Raw genomic sequence first — 21,819 nt, 5'->3', positions numbered from 1 at the left:
CCGCCGCCACATGGTGCGTGCAGAGTTGCAGGCGCTCAGCCGCGCGCCCGGCGCACACTTTGAACGCCGGTCCCATTCGCCACGATGCGGTGAGAGCGCACGCTGCGGCGCCGCTTGAAGAGGCGCATGGAGAAGCCAGCTAAGTATCTGTCGTCGGTGCAGGGGACCGACACCGCGCCCGTGCCGCTAAAGGAGCTCATGCGCAACGGCACCGAGTCCGAGGCGACCGGCGACGGCGAGAGGGACGGCGTGGTTTTACGCGCGGTGACGGGATGTTTGCTCTTCCTCCTCATCTTGTGGACCCTCTTGGGGAACATTTTGGTGTGCTCCGCGGTGCTGCGCTCGCGGCACCTGCGGAGCAAAGTGACCAACATCTTCATAGTCTCCCTGGCGCTGTCGGATCTGTTCGTGGCCGTGCTGGTGATGCCGTGGAAGGCTGTGGCGGAGGTGGCGGGCTACTGGCCGTTTGGTGCTTTCTGTAACATCTGGGTGGCTTTTGACATTATGTGCTCCACCGCCTCTATTCTCAACCTTTGCATTATCAGCGTGGACAGATACTGGGCCATCTCCAGTCCCTTCCGCTACGAGAGGAAAATGACCCAGAGGGTGGCGTTCGTCATGATAAGCATCACTTGGACGCTGTCGGTGCTCATTTCATTCATACCGGTCCAGCTCAACTGGCACAAAGCCGGCGGGGACGACGCGGCCGGGACAAGCAACGCCTCCCTGGCTCGCCACATGGAGGACAACTGTGACTCCAGCCTGAGCCGAGAATACGCCATCTCCTCCTCTTTGATTAGTTTCTACATCCCCGTGGCGATTATGATTGTGACTTACACTCGAATTTACCGGATCGCGCAAATCCAAATTAGGAGGATAGCTTCACTGGAGAGAGCGGCGGAGCACGCGCAAAGTTGCAGAAGCAACAGATTCGAGTGCCAACACCACAATACTTTAAAGACCTCCATCAAGAGGGAAACCAAAGTGTTCAAGACCCTCTCGGTGATTATGGGCGTTTTTGTGTGTTGCTGGATGCCCTTCTTCGTCCTCAACTGCATGGTCCCCTTCTGCGAAAAGCCGCCCACAGACGCGGACGCGGGCCTGCCTTGCGTCAGCGAGACCACCTTCGACGTGTTCGTCTGGTTCGGCTGGACCAACTCGTCTTTGAACCCCATCATTTACGCATTCAACGCAGAGTTCAGGAAAGCCTTCGCCAGCTTACTGGGCTGTCGCTACTTTTGCTCCAGCACGCCCGTGGAAACGGTTAACATCAGCAACGAACTGGTGTCCTACAACCAGGACACCATGTTCCACAAGGAGATCGCCAACGCTTATGTCAACATGATCCCAAACGTGGTGGAATGTGAGGACACTTTTGACAGGATCTCACAGCTTACCGTCAACAACGACAACGCCACCGACTCGGTGTGTGACTTGGAGGATTGCGAGGCTGTTATCAGCCTGGACAGGATGTCTCCATTCACACCTAACGGATTACATTAATAACACCGGGCTCCCTGACCCTCAACCCCCTGACCCCCACCATGCGTTACTGGATGTACTGGTTGCCACTTCGTCAGTCCGTTCTCTTCATTGCGTATCAAAAAATTTGGAGTCCATTTGTGTCATTTAACCACGTGCTGTATTGTGTCCATTTTTGGGACAGATTCATCCAAATTCCACTCGCAGTATTTGAGCCCAGGAATGTCATTTTCCTGCAAGCGTGATAACTAAGTTGTGCCATTTCAAACTTGATATGTCACCATGTGGGTGAAATTTTATCTTCCTCGTGTCTTCTTTCAATGCTTTCTGTTAGATGTAAATTGCCTTTGATTTGAAGATCCAAGGATTGCCCAAAATACTGCACAAGAGATGAAGCAGAGGTTCTCAAATGGGGATACATGAAATTTTAACAGCTATAACAGGATCGAATTTAATCATTTTTCATTCCTTGACAGCAGCATTTTTTTTTTGTCAAATTAAGAGCAAATTAATTGGAACATGAAGGAACTCATTGCCAAATTGTGTAAACTCCTTTGTAATATGTAAGCCTTTAGTTTTATAGAAACATTTCGTTTGTCGCAAAAATCTAACAGTTGGGGGTTATCTGGCAGAAAAAAAAAGGAAAATAACATTGAAAAAAGTTTGAGAACCACTGCCTTAGAGGTACAATATGTCCCATCCGGCTATTATTTCATTCAATGCAACCCTTCACAACCCAATAGGTTACTTTCTAAAGCTTTTTATAGGACGTCATTCCATTTAACCACTTGAGCTGGTACACTTTTTTTCCTGAGTGTATTACTTCTGTCACTTGCTCATGGACACGAGGGGCTGGGTGGATGTATCTGCATCCATTAAGCCAGCCAATTGAAGCTTTGCCTCATGTGTGATGTAATATTGTTGTTGAAAACCAAAAAAAAAAAAAAACAAGACATGTTGGTGTTAATTTCCATGACCAGTTAAATCTGTGTTCTTTGTTCGGAAGTGCGGTATCGTTGTAACTGAGCATTTCTGCAAGGTTTGTTTCTCAGAAAGAAGAAATTGTTATTTGAAAATAAATTATATATTATATACATATATAACAGAATACAAATTAAAAGTAAAAAAAAAGGAAAATCACAGGGTTATGACTTTTTAACTCAGTATTTCTAAAAATAATAATCTAATATTTTTCCATCTCAGATATTTCCTATTCTTTTGCTGCTTATTATTCTTATGTAGCCTAAACCTGTCTTTACACTTAAGGCTCTATAATCATAGATGAAAAATGGGCACTGTTTGATTTTCATGCAGGTGCAAGCTTATTTTTGCCATTGTGGTCATTTTTGCATACCAATGGTGTTTTCATAGCCATACGTCCAATGGATTTGGCAATTTGGTGGCAGAAAATCAACTAAACCTTACACTTATAATATAATATAATCTAGTATATAATATAATATAGTATAATCTCACAAAGACAAGTTTGGTAGATTTGATCATGGTTCAGGCAACCAAATTCCGCGGTCCACAGACATGTCTGGTAGGGCAAATCATAATTCAATAACCAAAAACATGACATTTCTGTACATCGAATACTGGGAATTACGCTAGAAATGAATTTACTAAATATATAATAGTATTTTTTTTAAACTCAGTCAGCTGTGCTCACACCCACAACGGCGCATTTTTTTTTTTTTTTTTTACCGTGCCAGACTTAATAAAAACTGAAATAACATAGAGCCTTGAGTGTGAATACTGAGGACAGCCTTACAGAAAATGCAAAGCAGACAAGTGAACCTGTTGCAGTCATCTCAGCGCCTTATAGCTCATTCAAAGAACGAAATGTGTTGCATGGACTTCCATGATGCCAAATGCAGTATTCAAATGTTTACCTGTACCCACTCGGCGTGTGACTTCCGTAGGTCACGACAGGGATTTGATTGCAGTTTGCAAGCATTGATGGGGAAACGTCTTATCCGTTTGCACAAAGTCAACAAGCGTTTCCATTTAGATTAGCATAAAAAAGGTCAAAATCAGGCGTCGTTGTCACGTAAGCTATTGAACATATTAGCTAATGTGATGGTGTCAAACCAGTTCCATTCAGATGTTAAATTGAACTGATCAACTGACCAAAGATTCCGATTAAAGCGCTAATATGTACAATGAGCTAAACAGACTTGAAGTGGCTTGTTGACAAATGGATGACATAAGATGATTGCACTTGTCCATCATTGTTTTGTATAAGTGACCCGAATGTATTTCAAACAGTGAACTGTGTCATTGTTTGCTTAATAAAATGCTATCACGCTGAAAGTACTGAGTGGTACCGTCCATTCATCTAATTATTTCATTTTATTCCAACAAAAGTTTCTGAGGTAAAAACTCAACCAGAAATTTTCCAAATTGAGATATAATGTGTTATTGAGGCAGATGAAATGATTCGTATCCAACATAAAAAATGTGGCGTCAGGCATTTATTTTACATGTGCAGTCTACCTTTTACTTTCAGCTGTGTTTACTTTTTTCATTTAATAAGATAACATGAATTAAAGTATTGTCCTTTCTTTTTGTCTCAGACTCCAGTTTAGTTTGGCAAAGATCTTTGCTACGGCTTTCAACGTTAGCGTCTTTGTTGCTATCATTAGCTGTGGCTACAGTTGCAGTTGGGTGCTTTGCATTGATGAAGTAGGCTGAACTTCAGCCACTTCTGTGGTAAGCAAGATCCCTGTCACAAAAAATACATATCACAGTAGTTTTGTTGAAAGGTGCCTTTGGGATTTCTTTTTTTTTTTTTTTTTTTTTTAAGGTAAATTTACCTTTCATCCGACCATCAACTCTAACATGCTTCTATTTTCTCACCACCTGTTCCTGAACTTGCCTTCTCACTCACAATAAGAGCCTATCAGGTAGTGATGGATAGATGAAGCTTCATGAAGCACTTGTGGTCATTTTTTAAACCAGTAGATGGCACCCTTGACTTAAAAATGTGGAAATTTAATACATTTCCACTGCACAAGCCTTTATCATGAGCACCATCTAGAGGAGTAAAAAAAAAAAATTAAAATGATGAAGTGCTTGATGAAACTTTATTTTTTCATCACTACTACCAGGTTATGCTGAACACAATAGACCTTTAGTTTGCAACTGCTAACAAGCACAAGGAACCTGTTTAATAAAAACTGTTCTCATCAGTATACAGAGAGAACAAATTTAGAGATTAACATGATTAAAAAAGGTAATGCTTTATGTAATTAATTAATCCAAAATTACAGTAATCTGTTGATCAGACACCTCTAATTTATGATCTAACTTGACCTCATACCTGGGCTTCTGTCCAATTAGAGGGGTGGAATTCACCATGACAGCATTTCCTGTAGAAGTCATGTGCCACATTAGAGTTATGAATAGAGTTGGCTTTACCACTTGTGGTGCTTGAATTGTAATCACCATTACGCTGGAGTGACATGTAAATGTATGTACAGTAATTTGCATAGAGGGAGACACATGGGCCATAACTGTGAATGCCACTGCTGTTCCATGATGACTTTTCACTCTGCACATTTTCCACAAATTAACACAACCGGTTATTTCCCTTCATAGGAGAATTGAAGTTGCTGCCACGACAATTTGATTAAATGAAGCCATGCCGAAAGCTTGTTCAATTCAATTCAAAGGCGCTGCGGCCCTGTACACCTCCCACCTCCACCTTGTCACTGGTCCCCTGGGAAATGTGGCAAGCAACTGAGAGATTAGTGGCGTCTATCAGAGCTGAAATGTAAACGACGACCTGGCTGCAAGTCGCATGAGTCTGATTATGGTCACGGAGCAGACACAGATACAATCCATTTGTATGACATACTTGGACGTAGCGTGTGTGCCTTTTTTGAATGGTGAAACTGCACAAGTTATATGTGTATATATATGTGTATATATATATATATATATATATATATATATATATATATTAGTATTTTTCGGACTAGAAGCCACAACTTTTTTCTCATGATTTGATAGTTCAAGTTCAAGCGGTTCAAGTGCCTTTTTTTCTAGCCACCAGGAGACAGTCCACCAGTAAAAAATATGTGTATCTATCATTTTGCAGAACAGCAATGAAATAGAGTTGAAATGATGTGACTCAATGGCTGTATTCAAAAAGACTTTTAACAATAAAGTATTAAATATATTAAAAAAACGTATATTATGAATAAGATCTAGGATAAAAGTTTGACGTGTGATAGATAGATAGATAGATAGATAGAGATAGAAATAGAGATAGAAATAGAGATAGAGATAGAGATAGAGAGATAGAGAGATAGATAGAGAGATAGATAGATAGATAGATAGATAGATAGATAGATAAAATTGAGAACCTCTTGAATTTTCTCTATGAAAATGGATTATATAGCTGTCTTTTTTGGGGGGGGGCTTGGCATTTAATGTATTAAAAGTATTAACGGTATCGGTGCTTGGTATCGGCATCAGCGACGATTTGATTTGATATATACAGCATTTGCACATAAACGCACAGTCTAAAAACGCACAGTATATGTTCTGTGTCCTCGCAGGAAAAAAAACTGAAAGGTGGCTTAACAGAGATTCAGCCATGACAGGCGTACTCGAGAGGAAGCGGGGGCTAGCTTTGGGGGCTACACCATCCATCAGTTCACATTCATCAAAATAACTGCACATACAGTACATGCACAACACATACATACATACGCAAGTCCACGTGCACACTTTCAAAAGTCATAGAAGCATTCAAGAGACCTTCTCTCAACATCTTTCCTCGGCATGCCCCGGGGTGTCTTTGTCCACAAATCCAATGCCTTCTCCTACACGTGAACAATCGATGTCTTGCTTCTTTATTTCCCCTCACCTGTCAGAGGAGAAGGTCGTGTGTGGCGATTGACATCTTCGAGTTTACGGCCGCATGAGGTCTTATTGAATGAAGCCCTACTTTCAGCAGAAGCAGGCCCGGCTCGCTTTCCGAACAGATCAAGAGTGACCGCGGGAAGTTTCTCACCACCCCGTAGCGCATAAGCCCTCCAGCTCTGTTTTCACACCAAATGCCCCTTCGCTGACTGATGGCGGAAAAATGATGAAATTTCGGCGCGTATGAGAATCCGTGAGCAGAAATAGCCGAAGGTCAAAACCAGCAGCAACACACCTGTGCGGGAAGTAAATCCATCACCTTGAGAGGGTTTAGTTGATGACTCGGGAGTTCCTCCCTATCATCAGTCAGGCCGTGATGACTGATTGTGACTCGGCAGGAAATGAAGCTGCCTTGGTTATTCAGACATGTCCCCATAATGATGGCTAATTACAAGTTCGTGATTGGTTAAGTTACATCCAGGAAGCCGGTATTCATCTCTATATTTGCCACTCTTTTGTAAATAATTCTCCTGTCAGAAAGGTCATGATAATGTTTTATAGAATATGACAACATTTATACACTGTATAGGCAAAATGACTGTCGGTTTAGATGTTATTTATGGCAGGATTGTATGATTCATAGTAGACATTTATCTGATTTAACAAACAGTGAACTAATGGTCTTTGGAGGAGTAAATCAAAGTTCATAAAAAAAAGGTTACCATTAAATATTGAGTTGAGGTTGAAGTAACCTTTTGTCATGCGGCACACTTATTCAGCTCGATGACAGTGTAGCAGGAGTCTCTTATTTGCGATCATTATGCATGATCATGCCTATTCCGCTTCTTAATTTTTGCATTGAAAAACAAAGCTAAGAGCGCCCCTAAGTATGTAATTATGCTGCTCCTTGGTGGAAATCCTCTCTGCAGACTAATGGAATTTCAGTCTTTGGCACCACAAGAATACTTGTGCTCATACAGTAAGTTTGTATACCGTACCCATAAGACAGGGGTCGATTACGGTTGACTGTAGATTGTAGAGAATTATTGTCACATGTATACGGTCCCTATTATAAAATAAATAATTATTTATGTTTGCTTTCAAATCACATCCAGTATCAGATCTTTAATAAAATGGCTGCTGGAAAAGTAGCTCATGGGGCAAAAAGGTTTGGGGACCCTTATGTGACCCTATTATTAATTATATTACACACAGTATATTTATACAAAATATGTCTGATTGTATATATGAATGTGCAATGTGTTTATATGTTGACACTTTTGCTGTAAGCGGGCAATTAAAAAAAAAAAAATACAATGAAAAAAAAAAGATATAAAATTACAACGAAATAAACTATTAAAACGAAATATCTGATGTCATGACCTGCATCTTATAGTCCAGTGCAGTTTATCCCTGACAAATAGTATATTTATTTTTTTTGCTCAATTTTTCTAGCTTTTGTACCGATGCAGTTTACAGTCTGAAAATAGGGTACCTATTTTGTGGGCATAGCTGAGAGTGGTGTAGTTGAATAAATTGGCTTCAGAGCAAATGTGACATTCATGTAAATTATATCGCAAAAAGACATCAAGATGTCAAGTGACGATTGGGATTTGAAGGACTCATCATGTCAAAAGTCCCCCATGCATACAAATTGATTTAATTGTTGTACTCCATGTAGCGTAATTGTCATTTAATCCCTTTCACACTGAAGATAAAGTCACTTTCAATCTTGCCGCGTGAGACGATCAACACGCCACGCCAAATTTGTTGTCTGTGCCTGACAGATAATATGAAATTACGCCAAATTAAATCTTTCACTTTCGACTATCAAATATGTCATCTGGAGCTGCGAGACAATTTCACGTTCTGATTTTTAAATTAATTTTTTTATTTTATTTTTTTTTCTAAGTCCCCGTTTGAGAATGGAGTTGGTGAAGTGCTCTCTCTCAGTGGAACACATCTGCCCATTTGATAAGACAGACCATGGACTGATACTTGTGCTTCAGAGGTAAGAGATGCTCCAAAAATAGATGAACAAATGCATATGACTGAAAAACACTCCAACAGCAAGGCAACTAGGCTGCAGACATTCTGCTCGGAGTATATTATAATTAGCACCAAATACTCTGTCTTACTTTTAAAAATCATGCGCCGGGTTTCCAACCCAGAAAAAAACACCAATAATTACAGAAATAATAACAGACTGATAATAGCGTTTCATCATGACATCACCAAAGAGGCAAAACAGGAAGCGTAATCAAACCCTTCCACCTCATTTGACCGAGGCGGAGAGGTTGGGAAAACATTGTGAATGGCCTGAATGATGATTTGGGATATTTTCTCTATTGCCACAGTTTTGTGAATTGTCGGTTGAAAAGATGTAAATTGCTGGGAACGGAATACTGGCCATTCAGTCATTTACATTTCAATATGGTAAGTGGATGAAAATAGATGCGGTGGAAATTATGACAGGATCAAAGTGCAAAACGGGCTTCTTTAACTAAAATGAGCGGTTAATGGAAGTAAATGCCAAGCTCACAAAAAAGACAGACGGGCCATTATGTACGGCTAAATTACTCAAATACAAAACAACCGAACATCTCGTAATAAGTGCCATTATGTATATTTTTCCAAATACTATGATGGAAGATGTATCGGACATACCAAATTGTCCTCAGTTGTGCGGATGGTTATTCGTTTCTGTATGCCCTGCAATTGGCTGGCAACCAATTCAGGGTGTCTCCCACCTAGAGCCGAAGTCAGCTGGGATAAACACCAGCAAGCCTGCGACCCTTGTGAGATTAAGTGACAATAGAAAATGGATGGGCTGTCTTTTTCATAATGTTTGGATGTTTTATGATAATACATTGGCTTGGCAGGCAGTGCATCTCTGCATGTCTCATTGCACTTATGGGCCAACAAGCTTAAATAAAAAAAAAAAAAAATACATTGATACTGCCTGGGACATTTTACTCTTTCCTGCCTGAAAGAAGCGATGAGTACCGCAAGCCAAAGTAAGCTGAGCGAGTGACTGTCTCTGACTGCAGCCACACGAATCTACAAACGCAACACAGTCCAGATATGCATTTTGGATCGTATGGCCTTTACTAAATTGTGATTGCACTAAACATTTTTGGTAATATCGCTGTAAAATAGGGAATATTTATTTTTTTATTATATTGTGGTGCCGAGCTGTATTTGCATCACGCGTTTTTGGGATAGCAACAGTAGCTCCTATGGAAGATTCGGAAATCGCGTTTTCCTGCTCGGGCGGGGTCGGTGTGAGAATAAGAATGGAATGCATGACAGAAGGAAAATAACACTTTGGGGGTTTTTGGGGTGAGGGGAAAAAAATCACCACTCTAGCATGGTTAAAAGCTTCAAAAAGTTGACTTTAATCACCAGATTGTGTTTTAGACAAACAGGTGGCTTTAAGGTACAACCCAGAAAACAAACGTGGCCTAAATCCTTGCTTTATAATCTGTCAGAGATGCGAGCACACACACACACGCACGCCCACCTACACACACACACACACACACAAGCACAAAGGGTGCTGCATCTGATACTTCTGGGGCACTTTCTCCCAGCCTGTAATATTATGGGGTAAAAAAAAAGGAGGCTTCTTTTTGTTTTTTTGGGAACTTGCAGTGGTCAGAAAATAATCCACTCTGATCATTTTTATTCTCTCGGACTAGTGCATCAATCTGACAGCTCCTTGGAATGCTTGAGGCTAGTTAGTTTTTTGATTTGCTGTAAGGGGAAGGCAGAGCCTTTCATAATCTTCCGCTAGCGGCTTGTTCCAAGCACACAAACCGGGGCATCACACCCACGGGGGGATATGTTTGTTTCAGCTTTTTTCAGTGAAAAAGTTCAACACCCACCCCTTTTCTTTTACCCCGAGTTACTTGAGGTGTAAGAAAACCATACGGTTGAAGGGCTTTGTTTCACGTTCTTGGGCAGGTTTTGCCACATGATGGCATTAAAGAAAGAAAGTGTAAAATAGTTTGATGCCTTGTGAGAGGAATAAAACATTTAAAACGTCAACTCAAAAAAGATCACACTTTTGAAATAATTGCGTATGACGCAGGCAACAAATGGGCTTGTATTAATGCAGGCATAATAATGACAATTTCTGTCAAACAAATGCTTGGTAATGAGACACCAGCTGTTAAGAAACCACTGATGAGTTGCAAGTAATTAAAGCTGTCTGATAAAGGCTTCCCCAAAGGCTTGCAGTCGTGAATTGTGGCAACCCTCAAATGGGAAGGCAACCCAAAATGTTTATTTCCCCCACGATAAAATATTCTATGCAGCCCTACTTGTCTAAACACGCATCTGCGATTAATAAATCTTTCATTGGAATAAGACATAAGCTGCAAAATCCACCTATTTTTATGTTTGTCTGGTGGCGGCCATTTTGCCACTTGCTGTGAACTGAAAATGACATCACGATTGCTCGGGGTTCAGGTAACAGCATATCACTTCTCAGCTTGACACCATTACCTCACCTAACGGGTTGGCTGTGATTGGTAAAAGAAAATAGAATCACTGAGGTGGCAGTTTTTCCTTTTGCTGTCAAATAAATTGACATCGCAGTTGAGCACCGAGCAACTAGGATGTCATTTTCAGTCCAAAATAAAAAAAAAATCATCAGTAGTAGGCAATTAACTAACACAGGCTTCATTTGTACAGCTTACAGATCACTGCTACACTTTTCAGTACGTTTTTTTAAATAAATACATTTATTGCAACCACAGCAACATGGTTACTTTAGTACCTAAAGTAATTGATTTTGATAACTCATTTTCCAAAATAATTCATTAATAATAATTGTGAAAGTAATGTATTAGTCAAGTGATTAATATTGATTACTTTGATAAAAATGGCACAAAAAAAAACAAGGTGCAACACAAAAAAATGGCTTGTGCTGTTCGATTTCCTGCCAATACCATCCATCCATCCATTTTATGATGCTACTTGCTAACAGTAGCACTATTATATGAAGAAATTATTTTTATATCAGGTATATAAAATGGCACTTTACACAAGGAATATGTTTTTAGGCTGCATATACATTCAAGAGATGAGACCAAACATTTTCTCTTTCCTACGGGAAAGCAAAAAATAATTCAGAAGCACTGCTTTAGTAAAACACTTAAATAAATGAAAAAAATAGGAAGAAGTACCTGGGAGTGAATGTCTGGATTCTTGAAAAAAATATATATAAAAAAAACATGCCTTTGGGATCGAATTCGTTCATCAAAATGATTTGTTAAAACTTTTAGGAGTGCATAGAAAGAAGAAAATTTTGGCATCTACTTCACTCATTCGACAATTATTAGCATGTTGCCAATGCTAATTAAGGACAGATTTGGTCACCAATGAATGCCATGCAACATTGGATGAAATTGTGGATTGTTACCGCATGGCCACCATGTTCCACAAAGGCTGCCATGTCAACACGAAGATGGCAAAGTAATATTTTGAGCCTGAATAATAGGTAGTGAAATGGTAGGTCCCTCAAGAGAGCGGCTTGAATGTATCAAAATCACCGTTAAAAAACAGCTCCCATTTTGAGTTTTTTCAATCATGCCTTTTCAAGTAAAATAAATTACAGGCAGGACAGCACTCCACTCTAAAACTGCAGTTACCATTGGTAAAAATAAAAAGCTAGAACAATATTGTTACCATTGTAGTGGCTTTTGTTTAGTTCCTGATTATAGAGCTATTTTAACCAATGGTGATTACAAAACATTGACCGTAAATCATATTAGTTGATCGCAGAGCATCTAATTGCGCCGGTGTTAATGTAGCATGAAATCGGCGGCACATCAGCAGCTCGGCTCCGCTGCACGTTCCTGTCGTGGATGGTGACATTCAGTTTGTTCCTCCGATGGATTAAGCACTTGATACTGTATTGATTTGACACACACGGCCGGGTTGTCTGCGAGCTGTGCCTCCTCTGTTTCCTGGCTTCAATTTCCAAGACATCTGTTTTAAGTGGCACTAAAGGGAAGCTGAGGATATGATTTGGTTTCACTACGTACAAAATGTTGAATTCAGCGACATTATTTCATGTTGTGTGAAATACAATATTACACAATGGACTGAGTCTTAATGTGAATAGTTTCACTCCAGCAAGCTCCCAAACGACAAAAGTACAATTCAAGTGTCCCAGAACAGTCATAAAATATAAGTGACTCAGTACCTAACTGTGAACAAGCCAAATGACTGCGCTCTATTATCGCCGGAACACAATGGACATCGCTCAGAAGTTGTCCTACTTTTACTTTTGGTTGGTATTAATAACTTTGGGTTCATCAAGAGCCGGAGGAAGATGAATTTATCACGGAATAATACAGGGGTGGCCAAGATGCGACTTGAGAGTAGCACAGGTAACCAATGACGTTGTTGTAAGTCAATTTCTAAATGACCTTTTCTACTTTCACATCTGCCTCCAAAGTGTCCTTAACTCCTGGGGGGGGGCTTTTTGATGTCGTTGAAAAGGAAAAGCATCCAAAAAAAAAAAAAAAAAAGACTAGGAGGTATAATATTCCATAAATTGTCAAAACATGAAGACTTTCAAAATGCCACTCTGCCGTGCCTTCTAAATGCTTGCAAATGGAAGGTCGAGAGCTTTACCTTATAGGTGTCAAATTTAACCTATGTCGGGCTCATTTACTGCCATCCAAAATTGGAAATATTGTCAATTTTGGACATATTGAAAAACTGATGTTTTATCATGCATTTCCCCCGAATTTTGCATTAAGCCTTTCAATGCAAATGGGGCGCAATTGAAATTTCTGTGTTGACACCCCAAAACCATCTTATGGCGCGATTGGCCAACTTATGACATTTGCAAGTCTTTCAATGACTTCGATGATTAGCTTAGCCTGGACTCCTACTATGACATAATAAATATTCCTATTTCAATTTCATAAATATATAAAGATATTGTGTAGTTACTTTTACTAATGTCACATTTTAACATTTTTTTGCAGCCCCCCCATATATATATATATATATATATATATATATGAAATTTGTATGAATAGGGCTGATGCCACTGAACATTTTGAGGGGTTGAAAGTAAATACATATTTATATTTGACGATGCTATGACCCATTCAAAGTCAGTCCAAGTAGGGTTATAATAAGGCCAGGCTAGTGAAAAATCCTCGGACACCCAGGGGTAATTAAGCTAAGATGAAAGAGCGACAAATCAATTAGTTGGTGCAACCATTAAAGTTGTTCTGTGTCTTAAGGCCTCCCTCAACTTTCCCATTGCAAATCTTGTTTGTCCATGCAGATAATACCACCATCTTAATGCCGTAGATTATACCATACTAGTTGTAGCAGTATAGGTACAACACTGCTTAACATGTTCAATAAAAGTCCCAAAATATGAAATGGGCCCTCGCGCCTTTACATTTTCCTGAATATGGCCCTCAGAGGAAAATATTTGAACACGCCAATCTTGAAAATAACTAAAAAATAAAGGAGGAATTGCATACCTCACACTGAAAGGCTTGGAGCAGAAAACATCTCTGAACATATCTGAAATAAATACACTCAAATGACCTTAAATCACATGTGATTATTGCCAATTATTACCGCAACTCGGGTGAGGATACGGCGCAAGCTATCACAGGCCAATTTGGGCAGTTGTTTTCATGGTTGCTAATGCTTCTGCCTCTTGCTGTGCAGTCACATCATTAACCTCACCTCGTGCCCTCAAAGTCATCCAGCGCTTGTGTGTAGCTCTGCCAAAAAGTCTTTGACGGTACATCTTTGCTGAGTTTATCTCCCGTTACAACCTGACCTTCGCGTTGCCACCATTGTTTGATCCTTTTTTTTTTTCCACGTTCTTTTACTTGGAAGGAATTGCGCTTTTACTGTTGCTTTGTAGAGAAAATGACAATTGGTGCTTAGCTTATTGGACCGGCGCGCATGTGGTATTCAGTGCATGGATAAGAAGAGGAGCATCAAGCAGATTGCTTCACTCTTAGCAACAACAGAGGCATTAATAATAAAAGTGTTTGTGGTGCACCTATGAATTGAATCCAGCTGGCCCAGCCTTCCACCAATGTGTCTATTGCTTGCATCCGCCTGCTGGGAGCACCACGCATCAATCATCCGCTTATCGGATAATTCTACCTGACTGTAACGTTTTTTTTTTCCTCGTGGACCTATGGTGGTGTTCTCAACGTTAACGGGGGAGAAATCTCCCCCTCCATAACCATAATGCAAGTCACTCATACTCAAACTACCATATAAAGCCATAAATGGCAAAGGATTGAAAAAAAATCAACCTTCCTCCGAAATATTCCCATTTTTATCATTTTAGCACATGTTTTAGCACCGCTTATTTCAATCTTGATTCTCCAATAGAAATGCCGCACGGCAAGTGATTCAAAGATGACAGATTTACATGATACTCGCCACCTTCAACGGCAACGACTAAAATGAAGTTGGCAATGACTCTTTGACATCTCCGTGGAGATATTTTGGCCCACTCTTCTTTGCAGAATTGCTTTAATTCACAACCCTGGAAGGTTTTCAAGCATGAACAGCCTTTTAACTCATTCACCGCCAGACTAGTTAAATTGCAATTTTGACTTTTATAGCTTTCGATGGCAGTGAATGGCCCAGTAAAAAATACTCTCTGACGTCTTTAGTCGTCAGTGGCAATAACTGAGTTGAAGTACTTCGACTAAATTGGATGGAATCAACAGATCATAGCATTTAATAGTCCCCAAGCTTAGGTAGGTTTAGTATGTTTGACTTATATGTGGTTTGGTCCCCTGATGTAGGAATGCAATTGTATGATACGGCAAAATAAAAAAAAAAAAAAAAAGCGATGAATTCACTTCCACTTCCAAACGACGGCTGAGTCCTTGAAACCGAGCAGTGGTACCCCTGGGGGTACGTGAAGGCACTTCAGGGGGTACAGGAGATTTTAATAGGGTTTCTGAAGGTATTAGCATATCTAATGTATTGCTTTTTAATGCCAGGACTGCAAGAGTACATTTCTTTTCAAATTAAGAGCAAATTAATTGGACCATTAAATGGCTTCTTGCTAAATTGTGTTCTAATAACTTATTTGGAAAAAAAAATACACCTTTATTTTGTCATGTTTTTTTTCTGATGCACGATAATTGTGAAAATTTTACAGATTAGTCAGAAAGAAAACACCTTTACTCTTCCTTTAGAAAGCATACATTAGATTTGATGATGCCTACGAAAACCCTGTTAAAAATTCACATACTCCCAGTAGTGCCTTTACGTACCCCAAGGGGAACGTCTACCTCCATTTCAGTATCTCCGACGTAGAAGACCGAATCGTCTAATCGTCTCACTCATTTATTGGAAAAGGTTGAAACCGCTTCAAGCTGAGGTTTCCCTCAACTCCAAATCAGCTCAAGGGAAAAGCACTGGGATATGCGTGTCAAAATGAGATAACCAGACACCGCCATCGCTGCCCACAGTGAATTTTATACGCAGCTTCCCTTAAATACTAATTCATGTATTGACATCCATTTTATTGATAATAACGCTTGTTTGTTGCTCAAAAGCTTCTGGAAGCTCCTATTGGCTGCTGTTGTGTTGCAATTATGGGATGCAATTGGATTAAATGATGTGAACATTTATAATGGCTGTCGAAAATTCTTGGCATACATTCTGTCAGAATTCTGGTTAAAAACATTTTTGAGGGCAGAGTACGCGACAAGTGCGGCTTCAGAGCAGCGGTTCTTAAATGGAAGTGAGTGAAGGCACTTCGGTGTCTCTGCAGGTATCCTCAAATCTAATTTAACGCCTGCTAATGCAGTGACAGGAACAGAACAATTTTCTGTCCAATTAAGAGCAAATTAATTGGAATGTGAAATAATGTATTTCAAATTGTCACGGCGAATCGTCGGATTTTGCAATGCCTTGTGGGCCTTTCCCTTTATCAAAAAGTCAGAATATTTGAACTAGCGCATGATCAATGTCTTGATGATTTTCTAATTTTCAATAATATCACTTCAATGGACTTGGCGCAATACATAAAAACATCAAAATGTTTTTTATCACCACTAGGTGCTGGATATATACATGTATTACAGAATATTATCATAGTCTTCATGTCATGACTATTAATTCACATGAATTAAGTTATTCAGCATTTCACACAATGACGCAAAGGAAATATGAAACACAAATTTTGACGCTCCACCATGTATTTTGAAAGATCTTCTTCACGCTCGTTATTCCAGAACTTGAGTTTGTACAGTCCGTGTTTGAACTATAAATGTTCAAAAATGGGTCAAAATGTGAGATCCAAAATAGGATGTCTCACTTCCTGTTCATGTTCATTTTATCAAATGGCTACAATAAATTTATAGAGCACGCGTTTCCGCATCATGAATTGGGACATGAGGCAATCGTCACATGTCGGCGCGTCGTGCGGCAACGCGGCTGAGTTGAGGTAAAAGGGAACGACAGCTGAGAAGTTCACAATCAACCTGTCAGTCAACCAAGCAGCTGTATTTGAGTCCAAATGGAACAAATGGAGATCTGGAAAGTCCTCTATCCAATTTGAAGGCAATATTATGGGTACTGGCAAATAGGAGGGGATCACTTTACACACCACTACAAAAGAGAGCGGATTATTATGCTGCAAAATCCGTCGTTCTTTCTGATCGGACGGAATTTGCGACATTACTGCTTCCTCGAATCTTGGCATGCTTGTACACGAATTTGAGCCCGCACTATGCGGTTTCATATCAACGCGACTTTTTTTAAATAAACAAACAATGACGACGAGAGGGAGTCTATGCTAATTTAAATTAGCCGGTTACATGTAGACAAGGCCTAAATCAGTCTAAGACCCATCCTAATCATTTGTGTTCAATTGTAGACACTTGTTTTTGGTCTATTATTTTTTTTTGACTCATTGAATGCTGCTAGCCGCTAATGCTGTTAGCATCTAGAAGTGCTCGCTGGTGCTAGCTGCTAACATTGAAGCACTTGCTAATCGATGGCAATGGGTGTTGTGAAATACAATGCCATTATATTTGAACCTTGTGGAGTTATTTTTTTCTACCAAAGTCATTTCACATCAAAAGGAAAGCATTGAGAGAAGACACAAGGGAGCTGAAATTTCACCCGGGTAACACAACCAGGAGTGTGCAGTGTGCAGAAAATGCACAAGGGTTAAACTCCAAAGAACCAGCGTATTCATTTGTGTCCAATATAGTGGACATTTGTTTACGGCCTATGACTTTTAACTTATTTGATGTTGCTAGCTGCTCGCCGCTAACGTTAAAGCTATTATCGATGGTATGATACAATATCAGCCTTATTAATCTCCTGAGACACAGTCTATTAATTTGCGTCCATTGGCGTGGACATTTGTTGTTGATTTTTATCTTTCAACTCATTTAAACTTCCCTACTCAGTCCTGATGTGTTCAATAGAGGACACCCTGCTCTTTTTGACGATATCTTGGGTGCAGTCTTGCTGAGGAAATGGACACAACAGCGGACAAAAATATATAGGGTTGGATTTAGGAGGACATTGGGATATGCTACATTATTCACTCCTTCCTAAACATTACTTAACTGATCCAAACTTTTCCAACTTCACCATGTTCGGATGATTCATGCCATTTCATGTAATATTCAGTTTGAAAAACTCATAAAATGGTCTCAAGGCAAAAAACAAACAAACACATTTATAGTTACATATTCATCTCTTTCTACAACTATTGACCAATTCAAACATATTCAGCTCTTCATGTTCATTATTCCACATCACTCCACATGATTGTTTTTTTTTTCCCCTTCATTCGGCCATTACATGCAATTTCTCTACTTATCATTACATTGTATTTTCAGAGTCTTTTATTTTTTTTTTTTTAAAACGCTATGCTTATACCTACAGCATCTGTTAATTCCGAGTGAGACAAGTGCATGTAGGTCACGGCATGCCTCTGTTTTGGGCTCATCTCTTGAAAAAGTTTCAAATGACAGTGTGCCCAGCGCACCATCTGTATTGCGGCTGATTATGCCAAGCTACAAAACAGAAGGTTAATGTGGAAGTGGGCCACATTATTCCTTGCCGCTCCACAAATAGACCGATGCTCGCTCGCACCCACTGATGATGCTTTTGTCTGCGGGCCGGCTTTTTTAATTTTTTATTTTTTTTCTTGTCGCAAAAGACTATCATTTGAAGAATAGCCAATCAACAAACGTTGCCTGCACATTAAAGCGAAGGTGTGCACGCGCGTTTGCGAGACATGTATTTGTGTCGTTTGACATTAGTGCTGTGCTTCGGCGCCATCTGACCGGCGCCTCTTTCAGTAATTACTCGGGATCAACGCGTGTCGACAAACCAAATCCCGGCAACATGTGACACTAGGCTGTGATTATAATATGAATGGCTATTGAAGAGCAGATTCATTTGCGTTAATATATGCTAAACTCATTATTATCCAAATAATATACTATGCTTGTTGGGATTCCAGCATCTAAATCCAAATTTAGGTCATCTCATTTTGACACCCGAGCAAATTATCATGAATTGTTCGAAAAGGCTGTTGGTGCAATATCACGATCAAGGTCAAAATGGTGACTGGCAGCTCCACGCGAGGTCTCTGCATTTCGAGGCTGTGGGTCTATTGCTAGATGAGGGGAATAAACATGGGTATTTGCCAAGTGATGAGAAAATTAGAGCGGAATAATAACAAGAAAGACCTTGAGAGAACAAGGTGAAGCATGATGGAGTCATTTATTAATATTCAATTAGGAGAGCACGCCAGTGGATTCAACAGATACGTAGGTGAAATCTTTTTTTTTTTAGGCTATTTCTGAAACTCATCATAAGTTAAATATGTTTTATATGTGATTAATATTTGCTTTGTGCTGCTTGTTGACTCTTTAAGTAACAGCATTTTTAATGAGATTCTGCAAGCCATTTCAAGCATTCTGACTATAGTGTTTTATTTATTCATTTTTTTAAAAACGTTTCCTTTGGTCTTTTCACATCAATGGCGCTCAAAGTGTAAAAAAATCTTTATGTTATATAATGAAATTTAAGCTGCCATAGCAATGTTGCTCATTTTAACATGGGACAGCTTTATTACAGTGCCATCAAAGCAGTGTCAAGTGTGAAAGAAACAGCGTGCCACACTAATCATAAAGGTTCCCCTTAAAGTGCTCCTAATGGACAGATTGATGTCCTACCATTATTTCTGTTCAAATGGAGTTATTATACTCCTTGAAATCCGCCAGCGAAAAATTAAAATTCACACTTTGTTGTGTTTTTGTGTTGCACATAGCAAAAACGAGATCGCACCTTGAGTTCTTTTATAGTGAGGAAGGACATTTGCTGGTCGCATCGATTGCGTGGACAAAATAACAATTGAGATTTCTCCCCAACTGCCTTGTTTTAGGTCTCTATTTTCCTCTCCTGGTCAAAAAAGTGAAACTTGTCAAAGTTTATGGAAATAAGGGATTAGTAGAAAAGGGTAATGTGCTTTGTTCGCAAGCTAACTAGTGCTTTCCAGTATCTCCCAAAAAGATGGAGATTTTTACCTCCAATGACATTTCTTTATATAGATGTATATGCACACAGCAAGTAATAAAAGTAAAAAAGATACCAATGTTCCCCTCTAGCACACAATTAAACAGAAGCCTGACCTACATATTGTTTAAAATGTTGTTGTCAAAGGATCAGGACACAGGCGAATGTAATCCATCATTTGAACCGCTTATTCCAGGGGTTCTCAATTATTTTGGCATCAGGGACGCCTTTTAGAAAGCAAATTTTCCAAGTGCAAATGTTACGGACACAAAACAACGCAAAAAAAATAAAACATAATATAATTGAGATGCACTGGCCTACGCTACCTTTGCCCAAAGGAAAATGCTAACGAGCTAAAAACACACAAGCCAACACTATATGACATGTTGAAAATAAAAACCAACATTAGCTAGCATCTTATCAACAGTACAGTCACAAATTGGACCAACAAATGACTAATTTGGGGCATACTAGCATAAATGACAACACCCCCACAAAGAAAACACAACTCGGGCACTTGTGGGCCAGATCTCACAAAGACAAAGAACAACGCATGCGCACCGACAGCAACCGCTCCCAAGCGTCCTTCCCCACCACAAAACGCACAATATCGACCATAGGCGGCGACATAAAGCAAAGACTAAGCCAATCAGTTCCAAAACACCCAAACTATTTCATGGACTCCCTGCAGTCACGCCACGGGGCCCCGGGGTCCGCGGACCCCACTTTGAGAACCGCTGGCTGATCCTCACAAATATAGTTAAGCTCTAATCTATTCTATCATGGCATTATTGGAAAGGTTTTGAAATGTCTTACATGTGATATCATGCAAATAATGTTTACGCAACCATGCATGTCAGTGACAAGTCCACTTTACGCTGTCTTAAAATGGCATGAAAATGAAATCTAATGTTAATATATTAACCTTGAAGATGAAAAGTTCAGTGAGATTTGGTTGGCATCCGAAGTGACTTAAGGTGTTTATTTTGTATTACGTTGAGCCATATGGGTAATATGACTAATAAAAAACAAGCACACACACACAAGCAAAGCAATAATAAAACAAGCTAACTTTGGGAGAGTAAAAGTTGTTTAGAAGTTGAGGCCAAATCTTAATTTCATGCCCAATTTCACCTATTTAGAGGTCAAACTAATCCTTAAATTCTCAAGTGTCCGTATTTTCGATTAAACTTGACTTTGTGGTGTGCTTTCAACATTTTCTGAAAAGTTGAGGTCAATATCTTTTTCATAAGGTACTGATTGCGACAGAACTTTGAAAGATGTGGCCAGACTTTAAATGTGTTTTTCTCAAAAGTGGGGATTTCAACAGAGAAACATTCAAATTGCTGTCAAAACTTTGACACCTCTGCGTATTACATTTCATTTTAAAGTTAATTTAGTGCAGAATTTGAAAATATGAACAACTCAATATGAATATTTTTGACACACGAGAACACTTTTGTCAGAGCCGGCCACATATACTGAAAGGATTAATTTTCATATCTTTTATTTGACGCTGTGACTCATTGTTGACTAAACTAATCTTGTCGTCAGGGGTGCTGATTCCTTAAACTTCAAAATGAACTAACCACTTCCAAATGATTGAATGGTGAAGAATCTCTGTGGACACTTATGGCCCACCATTAAATTATTAACCTTGCAGGATGTGTATTGACTTCAGGGAAAAGGTCAAACGTGACGTTGAAACACAAATGACGACGGCAAAGTTGGGGTGAAAATAATGAGTCATCGCTTCTAGTGACGCAGGACCTACTAAAAAATATAATGAATTAAAATAATCATATGATAAATTTAAAACAAAGTTTAAAAAAAATTCTTGCTGTGACAATTTTGTCAAAGGAGGCATTACGGACATTTGACAATTGTGAT

General features: G+C 39.5%; 1 protein-coding gene across 1 annotated transcript; it reads left to right on the top strand.

Annotated features, from left to right (window-relative positions):
• On the top strand, positions 1-3,801 carry drd5a (dopamine receptor D5a). The gene has a single exon (XM_088424615.1). The coding sequence runs from the start codon at positions 127-129 to the stop codon at positions 1,501-1,503; it is 1,377 nt and encodes a 458-aa protein (XP_088280741.1). The 5' UTR covers positions 1-126; the 3' UTR covers positions 1,504-3,801.
• The last annotated feature ends 18,018 nt before the right edge of the window (positions 3,802-21,819 follow it).

The sequence above is a fragment of the Hippichthys cyanospilos genome, chromosome 9 (genome assembly GCF_059441005.1).
Source record: "Hippichthys cyanospilos isolate Australia breed blue-spotted pipefish chromosome 9, RoL_Hcya_1.0, whole genome shotgun sequence".
In the NCBI taxonomy this organism is placed as follows: Eukaryota; Metazoa; Chordata; class Actinopteri; order Syngnathiformes; family Syngnathidae; genus Hippichthys; species Hippichthys cyanospilos.
The sequence above is the reverse complement of the archived record's forward strand: the minus strand, read 5'-3'. Positions and strand labels throughout refer to the sequence as shown.

What these genes read in the sequence shown, in the direction of transcription:
- drd5a (XM_088424615.1), top strand. Translation starts at nt 127, where the DNA reads ATGGAGAAGCCAGCTAAGTATCTGTCGTCGGTGCAGGGGACCGACACC.